A 25,888-nucleotide genomic window follows, 5' to 3' on the forward strand; every position below is an offset into this window, starting at 1 on the left:
ATCTGGGGACCATGCCACAGGAGATCATGCCCAAGGAGTCGGAATCCAGTTCTCCTCTCTCTCCCTTTCCCAGTGTAGAGGGGAGCTTCTGATGAGTGCTGGTGCTGTTTTGTAGCTCTTCTAGCACCTTGGGCGTCTTCTGCCTGGTGTACCTCCCTAGATATATTCCTGTTAGCTATTGAGGTACACTGGAAGGGCAGCATGAATGTGATTTACTTGAGGGTGATCCCTTTTCCTTGTCTGCCCTTCTCCTTAATGGCGTGTTAGACCAGATGGATGGGGTCAGCCAGGAAGCACTGTTTATTCTCCCCAGCGTTTTGTGACAGCATCATGTGCAGCACAGAAAGCTGATAAATCTGTTGCTGGTCCAGGGCATGCTGGACCTCTGGGAGCAGCACAGGAGTGGGGCTTGGCCCAGCGGAGCATGAGCACCAACATACCTTCTGCCTCAGGGTCTTGAGAGAGAGTAGTGTAGGTGCAGAAGAGGGCTTTTGTACATGGATAGCTTCCCAAAGCTTGTCTGACCCTGTGAGAGCAACATAGAGGTGCCCGAGTCTCATGCTTGAAGGTGTAGGAAGGATTTCTATGTGTCTGTCCCCTGCGTGTGAGCGTGCAGTGGCCATGTCAGAGGAGCAGAAGCTCTGAGTTCAGCTGCCTCTTCGGAAATGGAAGTGAAAGTGGATTTGTTACAGGCTGGCTTTTGCAGCTTCTAAAAAACAGACCTTAGCTCATTGTGGAGGTGGTGACACCTTATAGAGACAGACGTCTGAGCCGACAGCACCCTGCCCCATGGTGCTTGCAAGGCTGTGCGGGTACCAGCCAGGGCTAACAAGTGGGAGAGGGATGATGTATTGAGTGAGATATGCTGCTTCCCAAACCAGCCCTTGCTCAGATATTGCTACTTCATTGCATGGTGGGAACTTGCCTGTGTCCTCCTTTGCGCCTGATGAGCAGAGCTGGTAAATCCATCTGCAGGGGACCTGCAGGAGAAGGGCTGCAATGAATGGTGGTGGCAGGTTTTGGTCCTTAGGTCTTATTTTGCTGTTAAAGCTGGTGGTGGGGCAGCAAAGAGGAAAGGTACTTCACCTTGGCCTGACTTTACACCCTGCGTGAGGTGTTTCCTTCTGGAAAAGGGAGAGCTTGTACCTTCCTGAGAGGAGCTGAGCAGGCTCGCTGTGGGGGGAAGGAGGCTCCCAGCCTGCAGGGAAAGGCAGGTGGATGAGGGAAGGTCACTGAAGGCTGGAGGAAGGAGAAACGCTGCAGGTCTGGGAGGGTGCTGAGCAGGGGAGTAACAGGCCTTGACCAGGCCCCAGAGTAATGTGAAGAGAGATTTCCCAGAGACCCACGAACACCGTACGATTTGCTGCAACTCAGAACGTTTTAGCAGCTGTTGGACTAAGAAAAAAGCCTGAAAGGCAAAGGACCTGCTCCGCAAAAATGTAGTGAGCAGGGAAAATGCATTCACAAATGCTTCTATTTCCATTCAGCTTTGTTTTCTGATTTCTCTATTTTTAAAAAATTCTCATTCTGGTAAAAGCAGGTTTTGAGTTTGAGCCACCTCAACCCTTTTCAATGGTGGCTTTCAGGGAGAAAATCCAGGCAGTCCTGCGGCCAGGAGAATTTAGATCCATTCACTTTAATTCCTGGTTGCACCACTTGAATCTGGATGCCAGTTCCCTGCCAGGCGAAGCTTTGTGTCACTGCTAGAGCAGGGAAGAATGGTTATGTTAAACCCGGCTGCAGCCTTGGAAGTGTGCCAGGCTTCTGCTTCTGACCATAGCCATGCTTAACACCACTGCTTGTTTTTATTGGAGAGAAAAAAATGTGTTTACTGCTAGATTATGCCTTTTCCAGACCAGGCTTGCTGGCCTGAAGTGCAAGGACTCAAGGACAGAGGTTGCTGTACCCTTAGCTGGTGGTGTGAATTCTTCCGTGGGAAGTGGCTGGTAGAGTCCAGGCTGGGCTGCGTGGCTAGAGCTGGTGCCTGCTCCCGGCCATAACTTCCCACCTTCTCCTTCCTTGGACTCTACAGGTTGCATTGTGCTTTTCGCCTGTCGGTAGCAAGCTGCGCGTCCGCAGCAGGAGGTTCCCCGCCATCGTCAGCTGTGCGGCCATAGACTGGTTCCAGGAGTGGCCACAGGAGGCCCTTGAGTCCGTCAGCCTCCGCTTTCTGCGAGAAACAGAGACCGTGGAGGTGAGCACCTCACCCGCAGGCATCTGTGGGTGTGTGATCTTGCCTGGGTTTGAGTTCCTCTGCGGGGTGCAGGCGGTGGCCACCCCTGGCCGCACGGTGCTGGTGGCAGCCAGGTGTGACCTCGTCCCTCCGTTCAGTGCAAGCAGTGACTCACACAATGAGGACAGTATCGCAGAGAGGGTTTGCTCACCTTTATTGCCCTCCAACACTTATCCAGGACATCTGAGAGACTGTTCGGAGAAGAATTATTGATAGCGGTGTAGTGCATTAAACTTAATCGAACCGTGCTTGAAATACAGTCCAAACTTTTCAGAGAGGGGCATGGATCTCAGCAGAAGTACGGCCATGGGCACCACGCTCGTGTGTGTTTGTACACTGATAGTATTGCCAGTGAAATGACTGCTTTGCTAGTAAGAGACACAGCTTACAAATCGGTGCAGAAAATAACCTAATACTTATGATTATTGCAGGGAACATACGCTTTTCTCTCCGTATGCGTGTCTGAGCGTCTGTAATTCTCAAGGGCAAAAATATGTCAAGTTCTCATTGATGACAACCTGCTACTAGACTAAAAGAGATTTATTTCTGTTTATTTAGCTTTTCTGGGCAGGATTTTGGAAGAATAAAGTCTACAAAGTTTTTTTTTATGAGTGTGCACTTTCCCCATTTGTACAGAAGAAAAGCTCAAATTTATACTTAAAAGGCTGTTATTTTTTAGAGCCGAATGCTAGAAAAATTGCTTGGAATAAGATAAAGTATGAGATAAAAAGATATAAAAAGTGGTATAAAGTACACAAGCAGGCAAAGTTATTTTAGAGATAACAAATGAAAAGGATCAACTTAGAAGTTACATCCTGGATTTTGCTGCAGCAGAATAAAAAGTTAATAAATTCCTTTATATACAGCACAGGTCTGTGTAATATATAGTTGTTCTGGTTAAAATAGTTTCTCCTTGTCTTCTCATCTTACCTTTAGGATTCAGTGAAAGATTCAATAAGCAAATTCATGGCCTATGTCCACACAAGTGTCAACGAGATATCCCGATTGTATCTGAGCAATGAGCGACGGTATAACTACACCACTCCGAAGTCGTTCCTTGAGCAAATAAAACTCTATCAGAATTTGCTATTGAAAAAGGGCAAGGATTTAAAAGCAAAAATGGAGCGGCTGGAGAATGGCCTGGAGAAGCTCAACAGCACATCTGCACAGGTAAGCAAACCTTTTGGGGTTAAAAGCTGATGGTTTTCCTTTTTTCTCTGTTAGAGACATCTTTGCATCCTGGCTCAAAGGAAAACTTTACAGGCTGAAACTGTACAGGGTGTAAAATTTGTGCTAGATCCTGTCTCTAGTCTGGCTTGAACTGGGTTCCTGAAGGAGCAGAAGTGATGTTCTGTACCGGAAAGGAGAAGGGAAGAGATGTGTGTCTAGTCTCTGCTGTTTGGGTGGTAACCGTGAAAGATCACGGTAAGTAAAATGAGATAGGGATCCAGCTGGCTGTGTACATCTTCTTTTAATGGTTAAATTTCAGCTGTGGTGACAAAATAGCTTATAAAATACAGGAAGACCAATGATTTTTGGAGTTGCATCCAGGAAATCTACAATAACTTGAGCAAGAATCCTCTCTTTCAAACTAAATAGAGCATCCTTTTCAAATAAGGCTGATTTTCATTTTTCTGTGCATTAAGCTATCCATTTTTAAGGAAAACTAATGCATGTCTGAAATGTGGGTTAGCCATCCCAAAATCCCCCTGTTAAAGAGCAACACTCACTCTTCTGTGGTAATGACTAGATGTTGTTCTGAGTGTTTCACAAATGTCTCTGCAGTGACACAAACTGCCTTTCAGAGCTTTGCTGTCTACATCTGTTGCTAAACTCCCATTTTTCAATCCATTTCATATTCTATTAACTCTTACAAATGCTCACTTACAAGCTTCTACTGTGGCAAATGGGCCACTCCTGAAGCTGTTCCAAAGAAATGCAGAGCCTTGATGTGAATGAAGGACTAGCAGGTTCAACCCCTTCCATATATATGCTCTGGGTAATGCTGGTGGCATAAATCATGTCTGTCACACTCAATAGGATACGTGCCTCACTGGAGGGTGATGTATGGGCTTTATTAGTGCCTCTCAACTCTGATAGTCTACATCTCACTTCAAACAGTTGCTTTCTTCATGGTGCAGGACAGGTCTTGAGGACACAGGAGGGGAGTGGACATGTTTCATGTCCCTTTTTCAGGTTTTAGCATCTCCTTTGTAAGGATGTAGCTGAGGTTGAACAGCCAGTAGCAGAGAGCACCCATCACAACCAGTGACACCAACCAGAGCAATAAGTATGAGCCCTCACTGCAAAGCAGATCTTTCATCTACCTTACTTATGGAGACAAATAATTTTGCTGACCTGTGGGGTGCTGCTGTTTTTGATGATGCCCCAGTGGTGGACAAGATGGATTATGTCTATTTTTTGTTGGGAGCAACTAATATGAAACTAAACTTTTGAGAGGAAACAAGTCCCTGTAGTGTTGGTCAAACATGGGGGCCCTTCTGTATTCTTCTGGAATATCTTCATATGGGTGTTATGTTGGCAAGGCCTTTCTGATGAGCCACAAAACAGGTGCTCAGCAGTATTGGAGGACTGGGGAGGAGATGGGAAGCCACAGCACCTGTGGGTCTCGTAGGTTTTGTTATTGCAAGAAATGTAAAAGAACGCAAAGTTTGTAACTGGTTAGAGTAAGTCTGGGTCGAGAAGCACCTGTTTGTGAAGTTGATTAAGATGCAGAGCAGTGAGGACAAATATGTCAAATCTGAATCTAAAATTAGCACTGGGTGCCTAAAATTAAACACCTAAATTATCAGATGTGTGCAATAGTCAAAACTGCTGTTGATTTGAAACCAGAGAGTGGATATTTAGCAGCACTGGAAATCATACCAGAATGTTCAATCTTGAATATGGATTTTAAAGTCTGAACTTTACATTCATCCATGGAAATGGTTGGTCTTGGTGCTGAGGAAGTGACAAGTCTTCTGTGTCACTCAAATGTGTCATCTCCAGGTTGTGTTCATGGTGCATGGAAACAATTTACTGTGGCTTTTTTTTTATTTTCAAAGCAAAGGAGGAGGATTTTGATACCTGGGTATGACCTGGCTGTGCCTTAGGTCTGAAGACTAGTGCTCCCATCATCAGCATTATCCAGATTCCTGCTGCTTGGATGCTGTGACAAGTTAATTATGAGTTTTTTGTATTTCTATAGACTGTTCAGTGTGGCCTCAGCATGAGGGGGCTGTTGTGCAAGTGGTTGCAGGGTACTTTTTGACTTAGCCATTCCACTTTCAAAATAACTTCTCCCCCTCCTTTTACTCTTCTCCCCCAACCTGCTCTTTTTTTTTCTTTTGAGATTTGAACATCTTAATACCATTGACTTTTCTTCTAAAGAAGTGTTTTGCTTTAGCTTACATGCCTAACCATGTTTCCCTGAAGACAGTGGCTGTCGTCAGTATTCAGAAAAGCTGGCTTCCAGTTATTAGGACATAACAGACTTGGGAAGATGTGTGGGATGAGTCATTTGTTTTTCAGATTGATGTTCACTGTGAAGAGGTCAGCGCTCTGTTCAGAGCCCATTGCTGAGTAATTTTTAGGATGGCTTTGGTTAATATTGCATCACTGGATTCCAGATTCAAGTCTTGCTTGCTCTATCAATTAATCGCCGACCTTTGTGATGTATTTTGTGTTCTTGAAACAAGGCAGGGACAATCAGATAAAACGAGTCTTCTGGGAGCCTACCCTCCAGGTTTTCTATTCTTTAATAATTCTTCTCATGCTGTCCTGGTGGTAGGCAAGCACTTCTTCCTTCCCTGTTGGAGTCACAGTACATTACCCTTGAATCTCTCGTTTACTTTGCTCTTTCCCTTTCTACCTCACGTTACTAATTGCTTTTCAGATTGTTCTGGACTCAGGAAGCTGCTCACAGGTTTTTCACATTTCTTAGCACTGTTTGGGACCAATTACTGCCCTTTTTGTGGCCCTTAATGATATTCCGTGGGCTAAGACATGTGCTGGATCTGTCAGCTCACACCTTGATCTGGTTATTATCCTGGTGTTGCCTATGGGAAGGAGGGTAATAGCATTCTCTCTTCTCTTCGGGATGACAGTCTGCTGTGATTTTTCCATGCCACCTCAGTCTCTCTTTGTACTGTTATTCTCTTGTAGTTCTTGCTTTCTTCTGCTTACCAGCTACATGTTACCCAGAAGGTATCTTCTGCTTTTACCAGTTTTGGCAGACACTGGAAAAGTCAGTGGTGTTTTTCTCACCTCCCCTGAATGTGGTAATGAGTTTTCTGTGGTATGTCTGGATGGTAATTTATAAAGCACATGTCTGTGGCTGCTCCACTCCAATGTCCTGGCAAGAACCAAGCAGGACAGGTCACTGCAGCACCCTGAACTCCTCTGTTAGCTGTGAGAGCTCATGCCTTTGAAGAGGTGTGAATCTCCAATCCCATGCTCTTGTTTTGGACATAAAACTGTCTCTTCCTGCCCCTCCATGTGGAGCTGCTTCTCTTTATCTTTTTTTAGCAAAACCCTGTGGCCCTCGTGGCCTTGTTGTGCATGCCTGTGTCCACGTGTCAAGTGCCCCTGCTGCATGTATGTGTGCCCTGTGCCATTTAGTGCCTTCCTGAGCTCTGTCTTGCAGACTGGTGCGTTTCTGGTATTCAACCTTCCCCTCACATTGAGTGTTCTGGTTTCCTTCACACTGAGGTGTAGTGGGTTGACCTTGGCTGAACACCAGGTGCCCACCAAGCCGTTCTATCACTCCTCCTCCTCAGGAGGATGTGGTGGGGAGAAAATAAGATGGAAAAGGACTCGTGGGTCGAGATAAGTACAGGGAGAACATTCACCAATTACTGTCACGGGAAAAACAGACTTGACTCGGGGAAATTAATTTCATTTATTGCCAGTCAAACCAGAGCAGTGTAATGAGATATAAACCCAAATCTTAAAACACTTTCCCCCCCACCCCTCCCTTCTTCTCAGGCTCAACTTCACTCCCAATTTCTCTACCTCCTCTCCACAAGTGGTGAGTGTTGTGATCAGTTCACCACACATTGTCTCTGCTGCTCCTTCCTCCTCACACTCTTCCCCTGCTCCAGCGTGGGGTCCCTCCCACAGGAGGCAGTCCTTCACGAACTTCTTCAATGTGGGTCCCTTCCATGGGCTGCAGTCCTTCAGGAACAGACTGCTCCAGTGTGGGTCCCCTGCGGGTTCACAAGTCCTGCCAGAAAACCTGCTCCAGCGTGGGCTTCTCTCTCCGGGGGGCCACAGGTCCTGCTAGGAGCCTGCTCCAGCACAGGCTTCCCATGAGGTCACAGCCTCCTTCGGGCATCCACCTGCTCTGGCGCGGGATCCTCCCTGGGCTGCAGGTGGAGATCTGCTCCACTGTGGACCTCCATGGGCTGAAGAGGACAGCCTGCCTCACCATGGTCTTCACCACGGGCTGCAGGGGAATCTCTGCTCTGGTACCTGAAGCACCACCTTCCCCTCCTTCTTCACTGACCTTGGTGTCTGCAGGGTTGTTTCTTTTACATGTTCTCACTCCTCTCTCCAGCTGCAGTTTCTGTGCCCCAGCAACATTTTTTCCCTTCTTAAATCTGTTATCCCAGAGGTGCTACCACTGTCGCTGATGGGCTCGGCCTTGGCCAGTGGCGGGTCCATCTTGGAGCCAGCTGGCATTGGATCTGTCAGACATAGGGGAAGCTTCTGGCAGCTTCTCACAGAAGCCACCCCTGTAACCCCCCCCCGCTACCAAACCCTTGCTGTGCAAACCCAATACATGAGGCAAAATCAATAGGGCTTCCTGGCTTCAGTCTCCAGAATGTTGTCACCTCTTACTTGTCTCCATCAGTCTTCATCCTCTCCATCTGAGAACGAGCTCCAAGGAACAGGCATTGTATGACATGATATTTTCTGCACAGTTCTCCTTTTGCATCATGGTGTTTTGCCTGTGATGTTGTTGCATCATGGTGTTACCTGGGATATTGTTGGTAGCCCTGACCAGGAGTGCTGTGGAGCTGACCCAAGAATGACCAGGGAAGAACAACCTGGAAATAAGCTCAAAGGGTGGTGGATGACCCTGCTCCTGTTGTGAATGTTTTATAACACTGCTGGTTTTCACAGGGTGGATTAGGAGTATGGGGGGTGTCAGTGCAAGGAGGGAGACTGTGTGTGACTGTTGGAGAAGTTCTGGGCTGTGACAGGACAGAAGATGAGAGCTGTGGTAGGAAGGTTTTCTGCACACCCTGAGATAATACATGTTAGTGGTGGTCGGGCTTGGCCATCTCTGGGTTTTGCAAGTGCAAAATATGCAATATTTTTAATGGCATTATGAATGAAATATGACAAGCATCTGAGTTTTTCAAAGAAACAGAAAATAGCTCTGTGTACAAGCTGCCATCCTTTTCAGATGGAACGTCCTTTTTGGTGTGAGAGAGGGGAATTTTGAATATCTTCTGTTACTGTGACATAGAAAGAGAACTTTTCATGCCTTTATTCCTAACATTGCTCTGCCAGGGGTGGCTCCACACGCCATTGATGGGAGCACATTTAAGATTTCTGCTGAGCCTGTGCCTCCTGAAGGCGGTGGCATGAGGCCTCCCTCCTTACTGGTGTCTCATCAGGCATTTTTATGTCTGAGCATCAGGATGTGTGGGAAGGGAGGAGAGATGGATGTGACAGACTGGTTTTGCTGTGGGTACAAATATAGCATTAAGGGAAACTTGTTTGCTGTGCTGAGGGGGTGAAACTGGAAGAGTAATTTCATAAATGTACATTCCCACTGCCACCCCCAGGACATCACTAACGATAGTGAGTTTGGTTATTTAGGCGTAGCTCCTGTTTCTCTCTTTCCACTGCACAAACACTATTAAATTGTCCCTGCTCAACTGCATTTGAGCTTTAGCCTCACTGGGGAAACACAATTGTTTCCTTTCATGTTCCAAAATCCTGCTGTAGGTAAGGGAGGCTGGAGGTGATCATATGTCCCCTAGATGTGGTGTGGTCTGTTGGCAGAGGGTCCAGCAGAGCCTCAGGATACATATCACAGCTCCAACTTGCATCGTTTCCACTTGGAATTTAACATGTAATCCAAGCCCAGCTGGGCAGGAGCCTTCATAGTAACATACACTTCTGGGCTTCCAATTATTTCATTCAGGCAAAGCCCTAACTGAATTTCTTGCTTTTTTTAAATCCTGACAATGTTACAGCAAGTCATTTACCCTTCCATTATTGCATGTGCTTGGCTGAAAGCAGGTTTTGTCAGGGCATTTTCTATTCTCACAGGCTGCGCTGGGGGCTGAGTTTACATCTGCTCATTTTGTAGCACTGTTGAGTGCTAGTGGGTTTTAATCCCTTGCTTGTTTTGTCATGGCTGTGTAAACCCCTAAAGCTCCCATTTGTATGTGTATCCAGCACATGATTACTGATTTTGGGGCAGAAGGTCATGAGCCATATCTGCCATCAGTGAAGTCTCCCACTTCAATTTCCTGCAATCCCTGAAGACGTGGAGCCGAACAAGAAGCTGCTGCTGAGTTTGCCGACTGAAGGGATTATGTGCTCCTGCGAGCCAGAGTCGTTTGGATTTACAGTCGTGTCTTTGTCCTGGTGAAAACAGCATTGTAGTGCGAGGCAGCAGGGGATGACAATGGATGAAGTGCACAAAGAGACTCCTAAGAAACCACTCTCCACTTGAAGCTGATGCCGAACATCAATAGCTTCAGTTTATAAGATTGCAAAATGTGCTCTCTCTTCTGGTATAAAAATGGAATTATCAACAAAAGCAAGTGCCTGACTTCCCTTCTAGTAAGTGTTTTTATATAGGTAAAGATGTACCCCAGGAGTTCTAAGCAGTCCTTTATGAGCCTGATGGCAGGACAGTGAAAAACTCCATGGTCTGCACAGAGCCTGTGTAAATTAATTGAAACGGGTGCTTTTAGAAAGACTTTCTGTCTTCAAGTGAGAGCCATTGTGAGCTCCCCCACCATGCAAATGCTTCAGCCTGTTGCTGGAGAGGGCTCCTACCTTGCTGGGTGTGAGCAGATGCTCAGTGGAGCAGTGTGTGAGGAGCTGCCACCACTGCCATGCCTCTTGGCTACCGGCTAGATGGAAGAACCCTTCTCAAGCTCATTTGACATCACATTTTAAAGCCCCTTGAGCCTTGGACCTCTGACAAGGGCTGTACCTGTCAGCAGATCCCAGCTGTAATGTTTCTGCTGTGAAAAATGCCCTTCCCGCCACAAGTCCGTAGGACCTGATGGTTGCAAGGGAACTGATGGGGTGTTGCCTCTGCCTTGTGTGCGTGGGGCATGGGCTGGAGGGGTGGGTGAGCGGCAGGGTGCACCTGAGTGAGCAGGCGGCTCGGGGAGTGCTGGTTCCTGGTGTGCAGGTCCTCCTCAACACCTGCATGTGGCAAAATACCATGTGCTCTGTTCTGCTGGTGTCAAGGTTGAGAAGTGAAAGAAGGTGTAGCTGAATTGTAGCACATCTCATCTCCACTGCAAAACACACGTGCTCAGCACATGCACGCCTCCTTTACCAGTGATGTGATGTAACATCAGATTTCATGATCAAAGCTGGTTGTATTTGGCTTTATAATGAGACAAGCTTCCTGCAAATGCCTGGTCCATGGTGAGGCTTTTCTGTGCTGCCAGGACATTGCTTGCTTTCAACACAGGCCCTCCATGCTTTTGGCTACTGCTCAGCCCCACTCGAGTGTGAGTCTGTGCTGCTGGGCAGGGCAGAGAACAGGTTGGTGACTGTCCATGCTCCCACATGTGTTTCTTCCCTCTAGGTGGATGAGCTGAAGGCCAAGCTGGCAGCCCAAGAAGTGGAGCTGAAGCAGAAGAATGATGATGCTGACAAGCTGATCCAGGTGGTGGGGGTGGAGACAGAGAAAGTGAGCAGGGAAAAGGCAATTGCTGATGAGGAGGAGCAGAAAGTGGCACTTATCACCCAGGAGGTTGAGCAGAAACAGAAGGACTGCGAGGAGGACCTGGCCAAAGCTGAGCCTGCCCTGGCAGCTGCCCAGGCTGCTCTGAACACCCTCAACAAGGTATGGTGAAGATTCCTATGGGAATCCAGTATCTCCCCTCTGCATTGTGGAGGGCAGTGTCATCTGATGGCCCAAGTTCTTGGGCATTGTATTGACCCTCCTCCAGCTTCTTCCCAGCTGGTGTATACTTGATCCCTGGCATAACTTGGAGCAGCCACAAGGCTGCACCAAGTTATTCTTTACTCATGGCCATGGAGAACAGGAGGAACTGGAGGTGGGTGCTTCATTTGCACCTCTTCTCCACTGTTGGCTGGCTCCACTGCTCATCCTGTCCCACAAGGAAGGGGAGGTCACCTTACTGTCACCCTCCTTCAGGACCTAGGGAAGAGTGTCTCAGAAGGATCACCACTTCTGTACCTCTGTCTTGCTGTCTGGGTGCTGTCTCTGGCTCAGACCTGTCTGCTAGCATGGAGGAGGACACGCAGGATGGAGGGCTGGGCTCCAGGGCAGCGGCACAGGCCAGATCTTGCTCCAGACTTTTCTGAGGTTGTTACCCTTGAGCTGTGGGGAATGAAAATGTAGAAGGGGAGATAGGAGAGGCTGCCAGTGCTCTCAGGATGACTGTCAGCTGTCCTGAGCGTCCTGTGGCAAGGAAGACTGTGCCTTTAAGCTAGTCACAGCAGAGGTGCAGGAGGTGTTGCAGGACAGGTGGGGTGAAACCTGAACACCTCTTTATTTCAGTGAGAGACAGTATCAATGCTGTTTGCTTGGGGTATTCCTGTGCAAGTGCACAATCAGCACAGCGGAAGCTGAGAACACTCCAAAATACCGACAAGGCAGATTTTACTCCTAGCTACACTGTGAACCTTTCTTCCCAGCAGTATAGCTGGTGCTGAGAACATTGCACAGACAGATCTTGTGTGAGCCCCATAGACCTGTGTTGGTGGGTGTGGGGCTGGCAGTTTGTGGCTGCAGCTGGCAGTGAGCATGGGCGTCCTCCGAGTTCCCACTTAACCCATCTCCTGCTTTGGAAAGGGGTCTGTAATGGGAAAGCTCACATCCCCCTCTGAGTTTGTGGCACAGTGGGACAAGTGTCTTCCTGCAGCCCACAGCAAATGCCTTGCTTGGCCAAGGGGGAAGACAAGCTTGGGGGAAGAAAGATCAGAGATCCAGAGGTGCAATGGGGAGAGCTGGTGACTTCTTGGCCTCCTCTGGGCGTATTTCCCTTGTGAGTTCCCTGCTGTTGTAGGGACAAAATGTGGTGGCCTGAGGGTTTGGACTGATCTTCTCCAGCTGTATTGGGGTGGGATTTGCCTTGTCCTCTCTTTGTCCAAGACGTTCCTCAGGCCTTGTTGAGTGTGATGCTCAACGTCTGATACATACAGCTTGGCTCCACAGGTGCATTCATAGGGTGTCTTTTGGTTTGACACAATAAGTGATGGCACAGAAGTCTCATTCCATGTTTGGGCTCATCCAGTACCAGGGCTTCTTGGGTGGGGAGAGGACCTGTTCTTCAGCAGGGTCTGTGGGCCAGGCAGTACGCTGTTGTGGATGATGGGTAGTTGTGTACCGAATGTGGGGTGACCTCTTGGTAGACCCATATGTTGCTGCAGACAAGGTGACTCGGAAGGAAGATGTGACTGGGGAAATGTATGACCTGGAGATAAGGACTGCTCTGACTGCAGGACACTAAATGGTTTAGGGAAGGCTTTTGGTACCTTGGAAAGTTTTTCCTCCAATGGCACTCCAGGAGTTCCCATTTGGAGTCTGGCACTTTGAGATGTGTCCCAGAGACACATACCTACAATTTATCTTGGTCTGCAGTTCACACAGCATCCTGGAGCAGCAGCCTCTGGCTTCACCCAGGGCAGAGCAGTGGCCACGCACTAGGTGCAGCTAGAAAATCAGAGTTATTCCCACAATCACAGCAAGGCATGGCTCAATCACGCCTCAAACCGTGGCTCAATCATAGCCCTGTTGAGGGAGAGGAAAGCAACTCTGAGTCATCAGGAATGGGTTTTCTGTTTGATTAGCTTTCAGGAAATGTGGCTTTGCTGCAGAGATGTGTTGCTTTGTCTCTTGTTCCTGGAAGGGAAAGGACTGTACAAAGGGAAAATATTTGTCTCTTCATTAGTTTTTGTTTCATGCTGGAGTTGCGGAATATCTCATTAGGCAAAGATTAGGGAGATGCTGGGATTTTCTCTAGGGACCTGTAAAGCAGCAATAGCAGAGCACTGGAAGGCATGGTCTCCCTTACCTTCTGATCAGAAATGCATCAGAGACCTTGACCTGCTTGCTGACATGAATAATCAGCAGTATTTATGTGTGTATATATAGTTTCTCCCCAATTATCTAAGCCATCTTATTTGGACAGCACTGTTATATGCAACATTAATAGGGAAAACAGTGAGAAAAGCTGCTGAGTAGAATGCGGTAATAAATATATATAGTCAGCTACCAAGGAGGTCATTAAGTATGTGGATACATGGACGTCACCTGCTGGTTTGAAAGAAGAGCAGCCGTGTCCATTTGGACTTGTATCTTTTGCAGATAGGCTGCATGGAGAAGGAAGCAACAGGGGATGCTTTTACATTAATTCCAGGTGAAGGATGAGTGAGGCTTGTCAGCAGACAGCTGGTTGCCCTTGGTGGGATGAGTTTGCCCGACTCACCTGGATGGGACAGCTGCTCTAAAGCCATGTGCCTCTGCCATTGCTGTGTGGGAACTGGGCTGGCACCCAGGCTGTCTGTGGCATTACACGGGGGCGATCTGAGGTCTATGCAAGAGAATGGGCCAGGGAGGCTTTTTGTCAGTTCCGTGCTTAACAGGGCACTAACTCAAGGGATCAGCCTTTCCTGGCAGGCCAGAGATCCCTCATGAGGTTTGCAGCTGAAGGAGGGAAGGAGAGCGGCACAGAGAAGTTCAAGTGGAGCGGAGGAGCATTAGGCAGCCATGGGTAGACCCATTGCTCCCAGAGGGATGAAGCCATCGGGGCAAAGCAGAGCAGGGGTAGCAGTTAGCAAGGTGTTAACCTCTGACATGGGCATCTGCAGCAGCAGCAGCTCATTTGAATTCCCCAGGGCTGTGTGGCAGGTGACTCAAGCAACGGGGGGCACGCCGCTGCTGGAGGCACTGCCATGTCGCCATGTGCTTGCTTGCACAGCCCCACAAGTTTCCAGCCGGATGGTTTCCCATCCCCTCCTCCCTTGCCACTGGCTGCAAAGCAGTCTTGTGTTCGGTAAAGAATGCCATAGGCCCATTAAACCAAAGTTGCTGTTCTTCATTCATTACTGTCATCAGAGCGGCTGCTCTTCATGAGACACTTCCCAAGCAATGCTAGTTATGAGTAACAAGTGCATGTTATTTTTTTTGGTACTCAAATTATTCCAGCAAAACTGAAAATACTTCACCTGATCAGTGTGTGATCAGTCGCAGCCTGGCTCAGCCCAGCTTCAGCTGGGCAGTGGCCGCAGTGGGGGAAGCTGCTGCAGCCACTTGTTCCCTGCTTTAGTGTTAATGTCTTGTGCAGGGTTTGGTGGCAGTGCGAGTGCCTGCGGCAAATTGAGAGGCTATTTAAGGTGTTAAAAAGCGATAATTACATAGAAAAAAAGAGATAATTACATATATTTATATAAAGGTAATTATTATACGGACCATGATGAATGATGTGGGTTATGATAGACCCAGCACAGAATACCTGCAAAGTAAAAAATGCAAACCCTGACCTGATTGTGAGTTTGAAAACTCAGAAAAACAGGGTTTAGAGACAAAAATGCCATTTTTGCCTCTTACAGTGCAGTATGTCTGCTCACCCTGTGAGTGCACCTGGCCTCTTTCTCAGCAGCCGCATCCCCTGGGCCCTAAGGACTGCAGGACATGAGGCTCAGCGGGTCTGATGTTTCAGCATCCTCATCTTTTTGTGGGGGGTGGGAACAGGAAGATCATGGCACACGGAATCTGGGACTGCCTTCCCCTGCCAGTGGATCTCTGCTTGGCACAAAGCACTTTCCAAGAGGAGGCAGCAGCTGTCCTGCAGAGACGGCTGGGCAGTCTGTGCCCCCTTGGAAAGGAGGATGGTGCTTGGCCAGTGCTGCTCAGTCTCTGCACAGGTTACAGTGAACAGAAGACAGTGACAGTATCAGAAGAAATGAAATTCCCATGCAATTACCTACAAGGGATATCCCCTGGAGATGGTCCAGAGGCATTTGAGGATGCCATAGTGGTTGGTCTTCCTGAGGCACATGGCAGTGTCCTGACTGGTTTCCATCCCAGGGATACTCCAGTGTGCAGGAGAATTCAGAATGGTTTGTTAAAATGCAACCAATTGATGCCATCAGGGAAAAGGGCAGAGCTCCTTTTACCTGGTACCCAAGTTCACCAGCATGACACTCACCATGGACCTGGCTTACCCTCTTCCAGTGATGCCAGAGACTCTCGCAGTAAGGCAGGAAAGTGGCCACCCCATGCTGCTGAGATCTTCCTCAATCTGGCTGGGACAGCATCATCCTCCCTCCCATTCAGGGTAGTAGTGTCACCGTTCCTGTCATGTCATGGAAGGGCTCACCTCCCAAGGAAAAAGCAATGGTACCAGCTCAGCATCCCATTGCCACTGAGGTGCAGGCTATTAAACACAGGCTGCTTTGCCAGAGGCCTCCCAGCCCCCCTGAGCACCAGCACCCTGCACACACGGGGCTGGGGAGAGGCCATGTAGTACAAGCTGCACAGGGTGCTTGCGATGGAGGAGGGCATGTTGGGGTACTCGTCTGTGCTCACGGTTGGCTCCATGTCATCGAGCATTTTAATTAGAGACGTTTTATGCTGGAAATGCACACAGCTCCCAAAGGCCTGTCTCTGTCAGCTCGATCATTAACAAAAGCTAAAACCAAGCAAAGACACATCTAGGAATAGGTTCATAGCAGGTGCCTTTATCCAAAAAATGGGTGCTCAAAAGTATCAGACTATCCCACATTGCTTCCAAAGACAGAAACTGATAGAAGCAAGATAGCAGAGAATATACATTAAGAGCTATTCAAAACTGATAGAAACAGGAACTGAGAGAAGTTCATAGATTTTTCTCAAAGTGGTGTTAAAACAGCCCTTATCCTTGTTTTGACAACAGCATGTCATCTGAGAGCAGCTGATTTACCTGCACTGTTTTTTCCTATGCAAAAGCTAACTTGCATGGGTGTGGTGAGAGGATTTTAGGTGTCAGCAGATCAAACCCTCAGCACTGTGTTGTTGCAAGTGTGTTAGGAAATGCATGCTTTTTCCACAATTCAGCTTTTTTTGCTTAGGTTAACATTCATCCCACTTAATATTAGGGTCTCGCCAAAACCACCTGTGTTGGTAATGGAGGAGGTGGGAACTCCCCCTTGGACAAGGGTGTGCCCAGAGATGAGCTGATTCTTGTGGGGGACTGCCTGTTCACCCCAATGACTGCTCTCCTGCTGAAGGTGCTTGCTTAAAGTGCCTAAATTTGGGCTGGATGATGGCCCCGTGGAAACACGGGTGCAGCAAGTAATTCAAACAAGTCCTTAACGCATGGGTGTCTGGCACAGGGAGTAGTTGAACACGAAGGGAAGATCTGCAAGGCAGTTTTAGAGGGGCTGGAGGCTATTTAGAGAGGTTATTATTTGGAAAGGTTTCCTTTTTTCCTTATCCTGATCTTTTGAGAGGGCAGAAAACCTCCTGCTCCCCCAGGCAGCAGGGCTGGCAGCAGGGAAAGCATGGGAGTCTGGGGAGGAACACTGCGCTGTGCTGGCCCTGGGTGGGATATAAGGAGCTGGATGCAGGGTATTGAGCACATGTGCTGTAAACATGCATAGCAGTGATTTAAAGGCAGTGATGTTCAGGCCAAGAGAAACCTAATTTATCAGATTGATAGCTTGGGAGCCTGACTCTATTAGTGGAAAAGTAAAAAGAAAGCCCATTCATTTTTGCCTAACAACCTTGTTTTCCCCTTTTCAGAAGAATCTGACAGAGCTGAGGTCCTTCGGGTCGCCGCCTTCAGCCGTCAGCAATGTCACTGCAGCTGTGATGGTGCTGATGGCCCCAGGAGGAAAGATTCCCAAGGACAGGAGCTGGAAAGCAGCGAAAACTGCCATGGCCAGGGTGGATGGCTTCCTGGACTCCTTGATCAAGTTTGACAAGGAGAACATCCACGAGAACTGCCTCAAAGCCCTTCAGCCCTACTTACAAGATCCCAAGTTTAGACCCGAATTTGTGACCACCAAGTCCTACGCCGCGGCTGGCCTCTGCTCCTGGGTGGTAAACATCGTGCGTTTCCACGAGGTGTACTGCGATGTGGAGCCAAAGCGGCAGGCTCTGAGCAAAGCCAACGCAGAGCTGGCGGCTGCCCAGGAAAAGCTGGCCAGCATCAAGGCCAAAATTGCCGTAAGTGCTTATCCTTTGGTGGGAGCCATCACACTAGTCACTGCTTGGGAGAAATCCTCAGCTTTGGAGAAAGTTGCTTTTCTGCACTCATGTATTTTTAATGGAGGGATGGGAATCCAAAGATTGGGTAGATTGTAGTCTTTTCTATCCCTTTTATCGCTGCTTTCTACATTTAATCTGTTCTTCTCCAGCCTTGCTTACAGCCTAGGAGGAAGGCTAATTATTAATTCTTATTATTCCTACCTAATTTTTAAAATGTAATTTACCTCGACTCATGGGTTCTCAGAAAACTCATTATCTCAAACCAGTATGTTCCTGGTATGCTGCACAGAGGCAGGGAATAGGAACCGGAGGCTGATTCAGAGTGCTGGTAGCACAGAGCTGGGCTGGCTCCCCACGCTGAGTCCCTGGCGATGGGCATGTTTTGCAGGATGACGACTGCTCTAGTAGGAGCCTAATAATTTGTCATGGCACGGCTCCCTGTCAGCATATCTTATGCATTATCCTTATTTAGATTTTTGCTACTTAAAAAAAAAGAAATTAAAAAGATCACTGAATAGAAGAAATTACACTGTGATTAGGAGCGCATTTCTACAGAGAGTAGCTTCTAGCCTTTCTCCTTTTCCTTTGGAAAATCGTCTGTGTGTTGAAAGACGTACTGCTTTTCTTCCCCCCTCCCTCCCTGGCCAATACCTGCTAGTAGCAAAGTGTGGAAAGCAGCTCAGGGGGACCCCACCAGCCCATCCCTCAGACGGCAGCACAGCATCCCATCACTTGCTGTTCTCCAGGTCCCTCCCGATGCTTGCACTCCCAAACCTGCCTTTTTTTTAAGGTGCTGGGGATGTGGGATTTCTCTTTATGAGTGGCCGTGGCTCTGATCCTCTGTGGCTGTGCTTTTGTACTGACACCACAGTTTGTGCAAAATAGCCGTTAATAATCAAGGTGTGTTGGCAGCCAGGCTGACAGTTTTGTCTTTAAATATGTGATTTTGAGATATGCACCTGGAGAGGGGCAGCACAGTCCCTCCAGCTGAGCTCATCTGAGTATTCATCTCTTCCACCAGCACATCTTCATGTTAGAAATACATAACTCTCTTGATACCTCCTAGGGCTTATTATTCTTAAAATGCTTACTACACTTCTTAACTAAAAATATAAAAAAAATCTCTAGAGCTCTCCACCAGCCGCTTCCTGCTGCAGATGAGAGAAGGGTGGGTACAGCACCTGAAGCAGGGATGGATTTAGAGGTCTTTAGCCTCTAATCCTCCCATCTCAGATGTGAAATATGGTGCTGGGGAATTTTTTTCATCCCTTTATGCTTCTTGTTTCCAAAGCTTTTAATGCCTGAGCTTTTCTTTTTTCTTTCTTTTTTTTTAAAAGAAGTGAGATTTTGTTAAAGAAAATGGCAGTCTTTGGGGAGATTACTGGTACTCCACTGGCATGCACTTACAAAACTGACTGGTTTAGGTGAGTTTTCCGCTCTGCAGACGGGTAGTGATACACTGCTCAGCATGGGGGTGGATGTGGAGGTATATCCTTGCTTATGAAGCTGGGATATCTTGGATACCTTCACTGATGTGAGGCTAATTAATACCTGCTCACAACCAGGCCCCGAGCTGTCACATACCCATTTTCAGTAATAAATGAGACTATTCTGATTGTCAAAATCACTAAGTACCTTTCCCTCTCCTTTGTCTGCCTGGGAAATATGATTGCTATGAATCTGGGGAGGGTAGATGTAAAAGAAAGATGTATACTCACAGTTGCACACAGAAAAATTTGTGTGTTACTGTAGAGTGTGTCTGGTGGGGTACTACAGGATCTGTTCTTCATAGCTCATAGATACTCATTTATCAGATCGTGCTTGTATAATGGGATTATATATATATGAGCATATGTATGCACATACAGTCATATGCATGCAGAGACAGAAACTTTTTGTGTTAGTATTCCAAAGCAGGTCAAGCAGAGACTGCTTTGTGTTCTCGAGTATCCAGGAGAGCTGCATATATCCCTAATATAATCCTTTTTCATTTTCAGGTTTGTTTCTAGTGTGTAGCTCAGCGTTAAAGTGATTTACAAGCAGTTTAGCCTTAAGCAGTTTGCAATGGGTGCAGATAAAATCAATTATTACTTCTACTTCTCTTATCAGAAGTGAAGTGCTCCAAGTGCCTGTGGGAGCCGTCGATTTGTTTTAGACCAGAGGGTGAACAGTTCTGTCCAAGCAAAGTGCTCTTTTCCTTTTCCTTTTCCTCCAGGTGGTCTTTCTGCCCCTTCTCAGCCCGAAGCACTTTGCAGCTGACCTGCATGTGGGATCGTCCCACCTAGTGCTGGTTGGGCTCCTCTGCAGGAGTGTCCCATGGCACATGCTCAGGCAGCTTTAGGAGAAAAACAATTTTATTGACTTGTTTGTTGTATTCCCTTCTAGAAACAGGGTGTGGGAGGTATGGCTTGGAGATTGTTCAAGCATAGCTCCAGCTGCTTTAGGAGCCCCTTGGGGATTTGAGCACAACTTGGTGAATCAGCAGACCCTCAGGGACTGAACTGAGACCAAGAGGGCTGCAGCATCAGGAAATACATAATTCTGTTTTCTTAGCTGCCCTGCTTATTTCTCAGCCATAGCACCTGTCATTGGTACTTGGCCCTAAGGACCCCCTTTCCCAGTTTAAATTCACACCAGGGCAGACCCCCAAACAAATTAATTTTCTGTGTTCTTTGCCTCTGCCCTGTGCCAAGGATGTGAGTTACAAGCATGTAAAATAGCACAGCACATCGCTGCTCCGCACTGGCTCCTGATGCCGCAGTACTGTGTAGGGGCTGCATCCTGGGTGCCAACCTGGGCAGCGTGAGTTGTGGTGGAGCTGGGCCAGCCCTGCTCGCAGGGTGAATCATCTCTGGAGAAGGGTTTTCCTTAAAAATGTGCTGTTATTTTCTTCTTTTTTTTCCTGTGCAGCGCCTCAATGAGAACCTGGGAAAGCTCACAGCCAAGTTTGAGAAGGCCACTTCAGACAAACTCAAATGTCAGCAAGAAGCTGAAGCTACAGCTTGTACCATCGCTCTTGCAAATCGACTGGTGAGTGTCAGCAGATGCAACTCTGATGGCATGAATGGGAGGTATCAGGTGCTGCTGAGATGCGAACCATGTGCACACAGTACATTACATCCTCTAATTTTTTTGGAATACATTTCCTGCACTGCAGCAAGTTTCAGTAATGAAAATGATTTTGCATTGGCTGTTTTCATACATCAGGGTAGGCACTGCTAATATTTAAAGAGACTGGCTATACTCTCTTTACAGCTCTCATCTCCTTTTTGTTACTTAGATGTATGATCAAGTACTAATAGGCCAAAATTATATGACTCAAAAATCATATCGTAAAAACAAAGGCGGGAATATGCCAGTAGCTTTGCAAGTTTTGTAATGACAAAAAGTTAATAGTGAAAAGCTCTAAAAAAGCAGTACATGTCCCTGTTATCAGTCCATCGGTATGCATCACAGTCTGTTGTATCTTCAAAATATGCAGCTTCCTAGTCCTCTGCGGGGGCAATGCCCTTGTCACTGCTTCACAGATAAGAGACTGAGAGATAATGTCTTCTGTTCACACTGTCCTATAAGCTGGAGCCCCAACTCACATCATATGCTGCAATTGCCCTTAAAACTTTGTTTTTTGGCTTCTGCACTGGCTATTAGCTTGGAGCAAGCCAGTTCTTCCTCCAAGCAAGGAAAGAGGGCTGCAGGAGACTGTCCTGTGCTTAAGCTCTGCCCTGGCAGGCAGTGGGGCTGGGGCTGGTCCTGGCAGCTGGCTCTGCTGACTTGAGCTCACCCTCTAGCACACGAAGGCAGCAGTGATAGTTGTCTCGGTGGAGAGCCCAAATTGTTTTATGCTTTTAAAACATCTGACTGGCTGCAGTGAAGATGCAGGTAGTGGTTTGGACTTCTCTGAGTACAGACTTAGGCAGTGCACTCCCACATTGCTTCTGCTGCAGCTTTTGGTGCATAAAGTGCCTGTTCAGCCCTGGTTTGGGTGTGGGATGTGTGCGCAGCTCAGCACATGGCTCCTGCCTGAGACCTGACAAAACTCACTGAAATGCATGGCCCCTTCCTTGTGACCACACAGCCTGGTCTTGTAGCAGCACTGACAGAAAAGCTGCTGTGCTGCCCTTCCTCCCAGGAGCAGCAGAGATGTCATAGAGAAGAAAAAGATAGCCAAATGGTTAAACTTTTTGCTTGGGACATGGAGAGTTGTGCTCAGTTCTGTATTTTTCCCCATTTCCTACTCTCAAACCTTCTTAGGTGACCTTCAGCAAATTGCTTTAGCGTGGATTTTTTCAGAGCTGTTTATATTTCAGGTGGGTTTTCATGGGCACATGAAAAAGGCTGCACTTAGTGGGGCATCGAATTGCTCCTGAGAACTGCATGGTCTACCTGCTGCATGCTTAGGTACTGGGAAACTTCTAAAAAAACCTTTCATCTTTAATCTTTGCATGCCTCCTTTGGAAAACAGGAGTGCAGCACCACTTTGCAGGCAAATGCGGTCAGGACTGTGATACATTCAGATACAAGGGGTCAAAGACAAACAGCAGAGAAGTCCCTTCTTATACTGATTTAGATCTCTCTTATGCAACCACCGCAAGATTTTTATGCTTTCATGTTCTTCAGGTTAAATCTCACTGAATGCTTCCAAAACCTTTAATTAAGACAGGAAAGTAGCTTTTTCATTTGAAAGAACCATTTATGTTGCTGGGGAGATTTTGCAGGATGAGTATTTCCCTGTGTCTTTCCACAGCCTAACAAAATCCTGTTTAACATGTGATGTGGGGGTAGATTGTGGCTTACATAGGAGTCAGTAAACACAAAATACAAGAAGAAAATGTTTCTTGAAAAAGAAACATAAAAATGATGGATTTAGTTCTTTTCATATAAGTATATGTGTAAGTGTATGCTTTACACTGAATACAGCTTAATTTCACCTCAATTAGTACCACTGTAACAAACAGAACATGATTTCTTAAAGGTGCATGCTTAGCATGTGAATTATTGGCTTAAAATGTGAATCTTCATTCAGGTACAACTGTGATATTGTGATAAGGAAAAATTGTGGAATTTGGGTTTGTTCAGGTTTTTTTTGCATAGCTATATTAACAAAATGTTCTTGTAAAACAAAACGAGCAAATATTTTAACAAGATAGATTGTCACCTGTGATGTATGTTCCTACGTGACTTTTCAAGTTTAATAACTTCCTTTAAAAGAAAGTATTTTGATTCTGAAATCAAGATAAGACATAGGAATGAAGTTTGAGAAAAACTTTGGTTGCAGTTGCATTTTTTGCAATGTTGTATGCATTAGTCCGTGGCCTGACAGAACTGAGTTTGTGTCACAGGCAGTATAATCTCAGTGAAGCAACAGGAATATATTTGCTTTTAAGCATGTTCCTTACCTTACTCATGAACTGGGACTGCTCACAGGCTCAGGGTCAGCACCTGCTTAAAAGCAGTACTTGTTCACGTCCTTGTCTGAGCCCACGTGCTGGACTATATCCTTAACTGTTAAATACCTTAGCATGTTTTTCATTGTTTAAGCACAGTCTTGATGATTTATTTTGTATAGCATTTTAGCTGCCTTGACTTCAAAGCCTCGCTGTTTCTTTCCTCTTGAAATGCTTTGGATGCACTGATGACTGGTTTTGGAAAGAAATCTTTCCCTGTCCAGGCTTCAGGAGAACCACAGCAGCAAACTTCGAAATCCTGAAGCCATTAAAGCAATTAGGAAGTGGTTATACACAAACTGCTTTTCCCACCCCTCTCTTATTTGGTGTTGTGCAAATGGGAGAAACCGTGCATGGCTCTGTCCAGTCACCAGTGGGGACATCGGTCGTTCCTCTAGTTATTTCCCTCTCTTACATATACTTAAAATGAGAATCTTTAGGTGACTGGGTTTCAAGTCTCTCATTGAAGCAAACTGAAAATGATAAAAGTAAAAAGGAGGATGCATTAGTGTGCAGCCTGGCGTATGCATCAAGAGAACTGGGTGGAGGAGGGTGGTTTGATTTTCTGGGGGTAGGTAAAGGACATCATGCAGGTATAGGCTTTCTACTTTGAATATGACTGTTATTTTTCAGCCCTGCCAGTCCTTGCTGCGGTTTATAAGCCATTTTCATTTAGATTGAATTTGAACATCTGCTCAAATAGTGTGCATTACCATAGTGGGGACCATGATTAGATATGTCCTCCTGTGCTTGCAAAAGGTGATGTCCAGGGAGGCTGGAAAGCGGTTTTGCTCTGTGTTTGTGTAGCGTTTGCTACATATCTAGGTGCTGCGACTAGATCACTGGTCAGCCCGGACCAGGGAAAGAGACAGATAACACACAGTGTGAGCGTCAACTTCCACTTTTTATTGCGCGGTTAATTCCTTTTATACTAACAAGGGTAGGCGGGATTACAGATGCGTCATAGGGCTGCGACTAACCCTCCATCTTTCCATAACATCGCAAGATCTTCCGAACGCCATACCCTACATGTTTGAAAGCATGGACAGCTTCCCCAAGCTACGCCTATCTATGTGCATAGATGAGACAGGCTAAACATTGTTTTCTCCGTAGTCTGCCAATGTTGTTGCCTTCTACCTCCTGTCTGCTGCCAGGACACGTTCTCTCCCAGGTTGAAACACCCTTTCCTTTCATCATTAGAGAAAAAGCAGAGACACGTGGAAGCAAATCTCTATTCCTGCATCTAGGATCACACAAAACTGAAGCATCATACGACTGGCACAGTCGTTGCAGTGGTGAGGAAGATGGGTGCTGGGCAATGCCCTGGATTCTGCTAGAAAAAAGCGGTGTGGTTTTTATTGATCTCTAGCTGGTAAACATCATGTGCCGCACTTGTGCTGGGTAAATTTTTCAGCCTGATACTCACAGGAATTGATAACAGATAAGAGGCTGAGAGCTTGGGGAAGCCAGTGTCAACCCTGGGCTTTTATAAAGCAATGAAGGATCGACTGGGATTGTTTGCATTCTGGTTTTGTCTATGGCTTGCTGAGAGATGAATATACACATGTACACACAAACACACAAAACACTGTTGAGAGTCTCCTGTTGCTCCAGACAATGTGCAGTCTAAAAAAGAATGCAACAGCAAACAAGGGAAGAAAACTAGATATCTGTCCCGTTCAGTGTCTGCTGCTGCCACATCTCCAAATGCAAAGATTCACAAAGAGATTTGAGTGATGCTTGGAGCTCTCCTAATGCTGCAAATAGGGTCATAAATTATCTTTCTGCTGCTCCCTCACTCCCAGCCCTCTTAACCCTACCCAACTGTGCCAGAAAAACACTGGAAAAGATGTAAAGACATAGCAGCCCCCTTAGTAGTGCATGAGCCACCTGGACAATGCTTCCCGCAGAGACCCTCCGTGGCTGTTGTCTTGGGACTGGAGTGTAGATGGAGGGACTGTCACATTCAGCTTTCCAGCCCGAGGCTTGGAGTGGTGTCTAGTTTGCTGGAAGGGTTTAATCTCTTGCTGCCACGCTGAGGGCTCCAACTTCCCACTTGCATGGAACTTTTTGCAATGCAGCCAGAAACACGTTGCATAGACAACTGCAGGCGTGTGCCATCCTGGAGTCAATTAAGCCTCGGGACCTGCAGGCAGCATTAGCCACTGATGGGCAAAGTCATCCAGACTACATCCAGAAACTCTGTCTCTCATTTCACATGGAAGACGAGCGCAGGCTCATCTGTCTCACAGGTCTCTGCTTACTGTGGATCGTATGGAAAACAGTAGAAATGATTAGCATCAGGGATGATTTAAAAGTCTGAGCAAGGCCAGGGTTACTTCTGCTGGTGGAAATTATTAGAGTTCAGTGCAACTTGTTGGGAGAGGAGTGAAGCACTCAGTCCCTGGGAAATCAGCTATCTGCCTGCGGCTGAGATAGGAGCTGCAGCAATTGTATTGTGGTTTAACAGAGAATCCATTCACTTAGAGGAGGTTTTATTTAGACGGGAAATCTTAGCATGCTTGCTATAAGATGGAGAGAAATGCTGGAGGAGCAGGGACACCACATCCCAGGCCATGTTGGTCACATCTCCTCCCTGCCCCATGGTCTGGGAACAACGTGAATTGAGACACTTTTGGGTTCCTTGAAGTGCTGTGCATCTGCAGGACAGAGCTGCTGTGGCGAGGAGCTGCTAGTAGGCATCATAGCTGAGGGAGCACTGAACACAGTCAGCTGTAAATGCAGACAAGAAAGAGTTATGTCAGTGCCAGTTCCACTAGC

The 25,888-nt window shown here is 47.0% G+C and overlaps 1 protein-coding gene across 1 annotated transcript in view; it reads left to right on the forward strand.

The window, feature by feature from the left end:
* The window catches only part of DNAH9 (dynein axonemal heavy chain 9), a 209,010-nt gene that overhangs the window by 89,392 nt on the left and 93,730 nt on the right, over positions 1 to 25,888 (forward strand). Inside the window, exons 47-51 of the mRNA XM_075044848.1 lie at positions 2,033 to 2,194; positions 3,170 to 3,403; positions 11,028 to 11,288; positions 17,196 to 17,621; positions 20,574 to 20,693. Coding sequence (XP_074900949.1) covers positions 2,033 to 2,194; positions 3,170 to 3,403; positions 11,028 to 11,288; positions 17,196 to 17,621; positions 20,574 to 20,693 — 1,203 coding nt within the window. The remainder of the gene's footprint in view (positions 1 to 2,032; positions 2,195 to 3,169; positions 3,404 to 11,027; positions 11,289 to 17,195; positions 17,622 to 20,573; positions 20,694 to 25,888) is intronic.

The sequence above is a fragment of the Buteo buteo genome, chromosome 13, assembly GCF_964188355.1.
Source record: "Buteo buteo chromosome 13, bButBut1.hap1.1, whole genome shotgun sequence".
NCBI classification, from domain to species: Eukaryota; Metazoa; Chordata; class Aves; order Accipitriformes; family Accipitridae; genus Buteo; species Buteo buteo.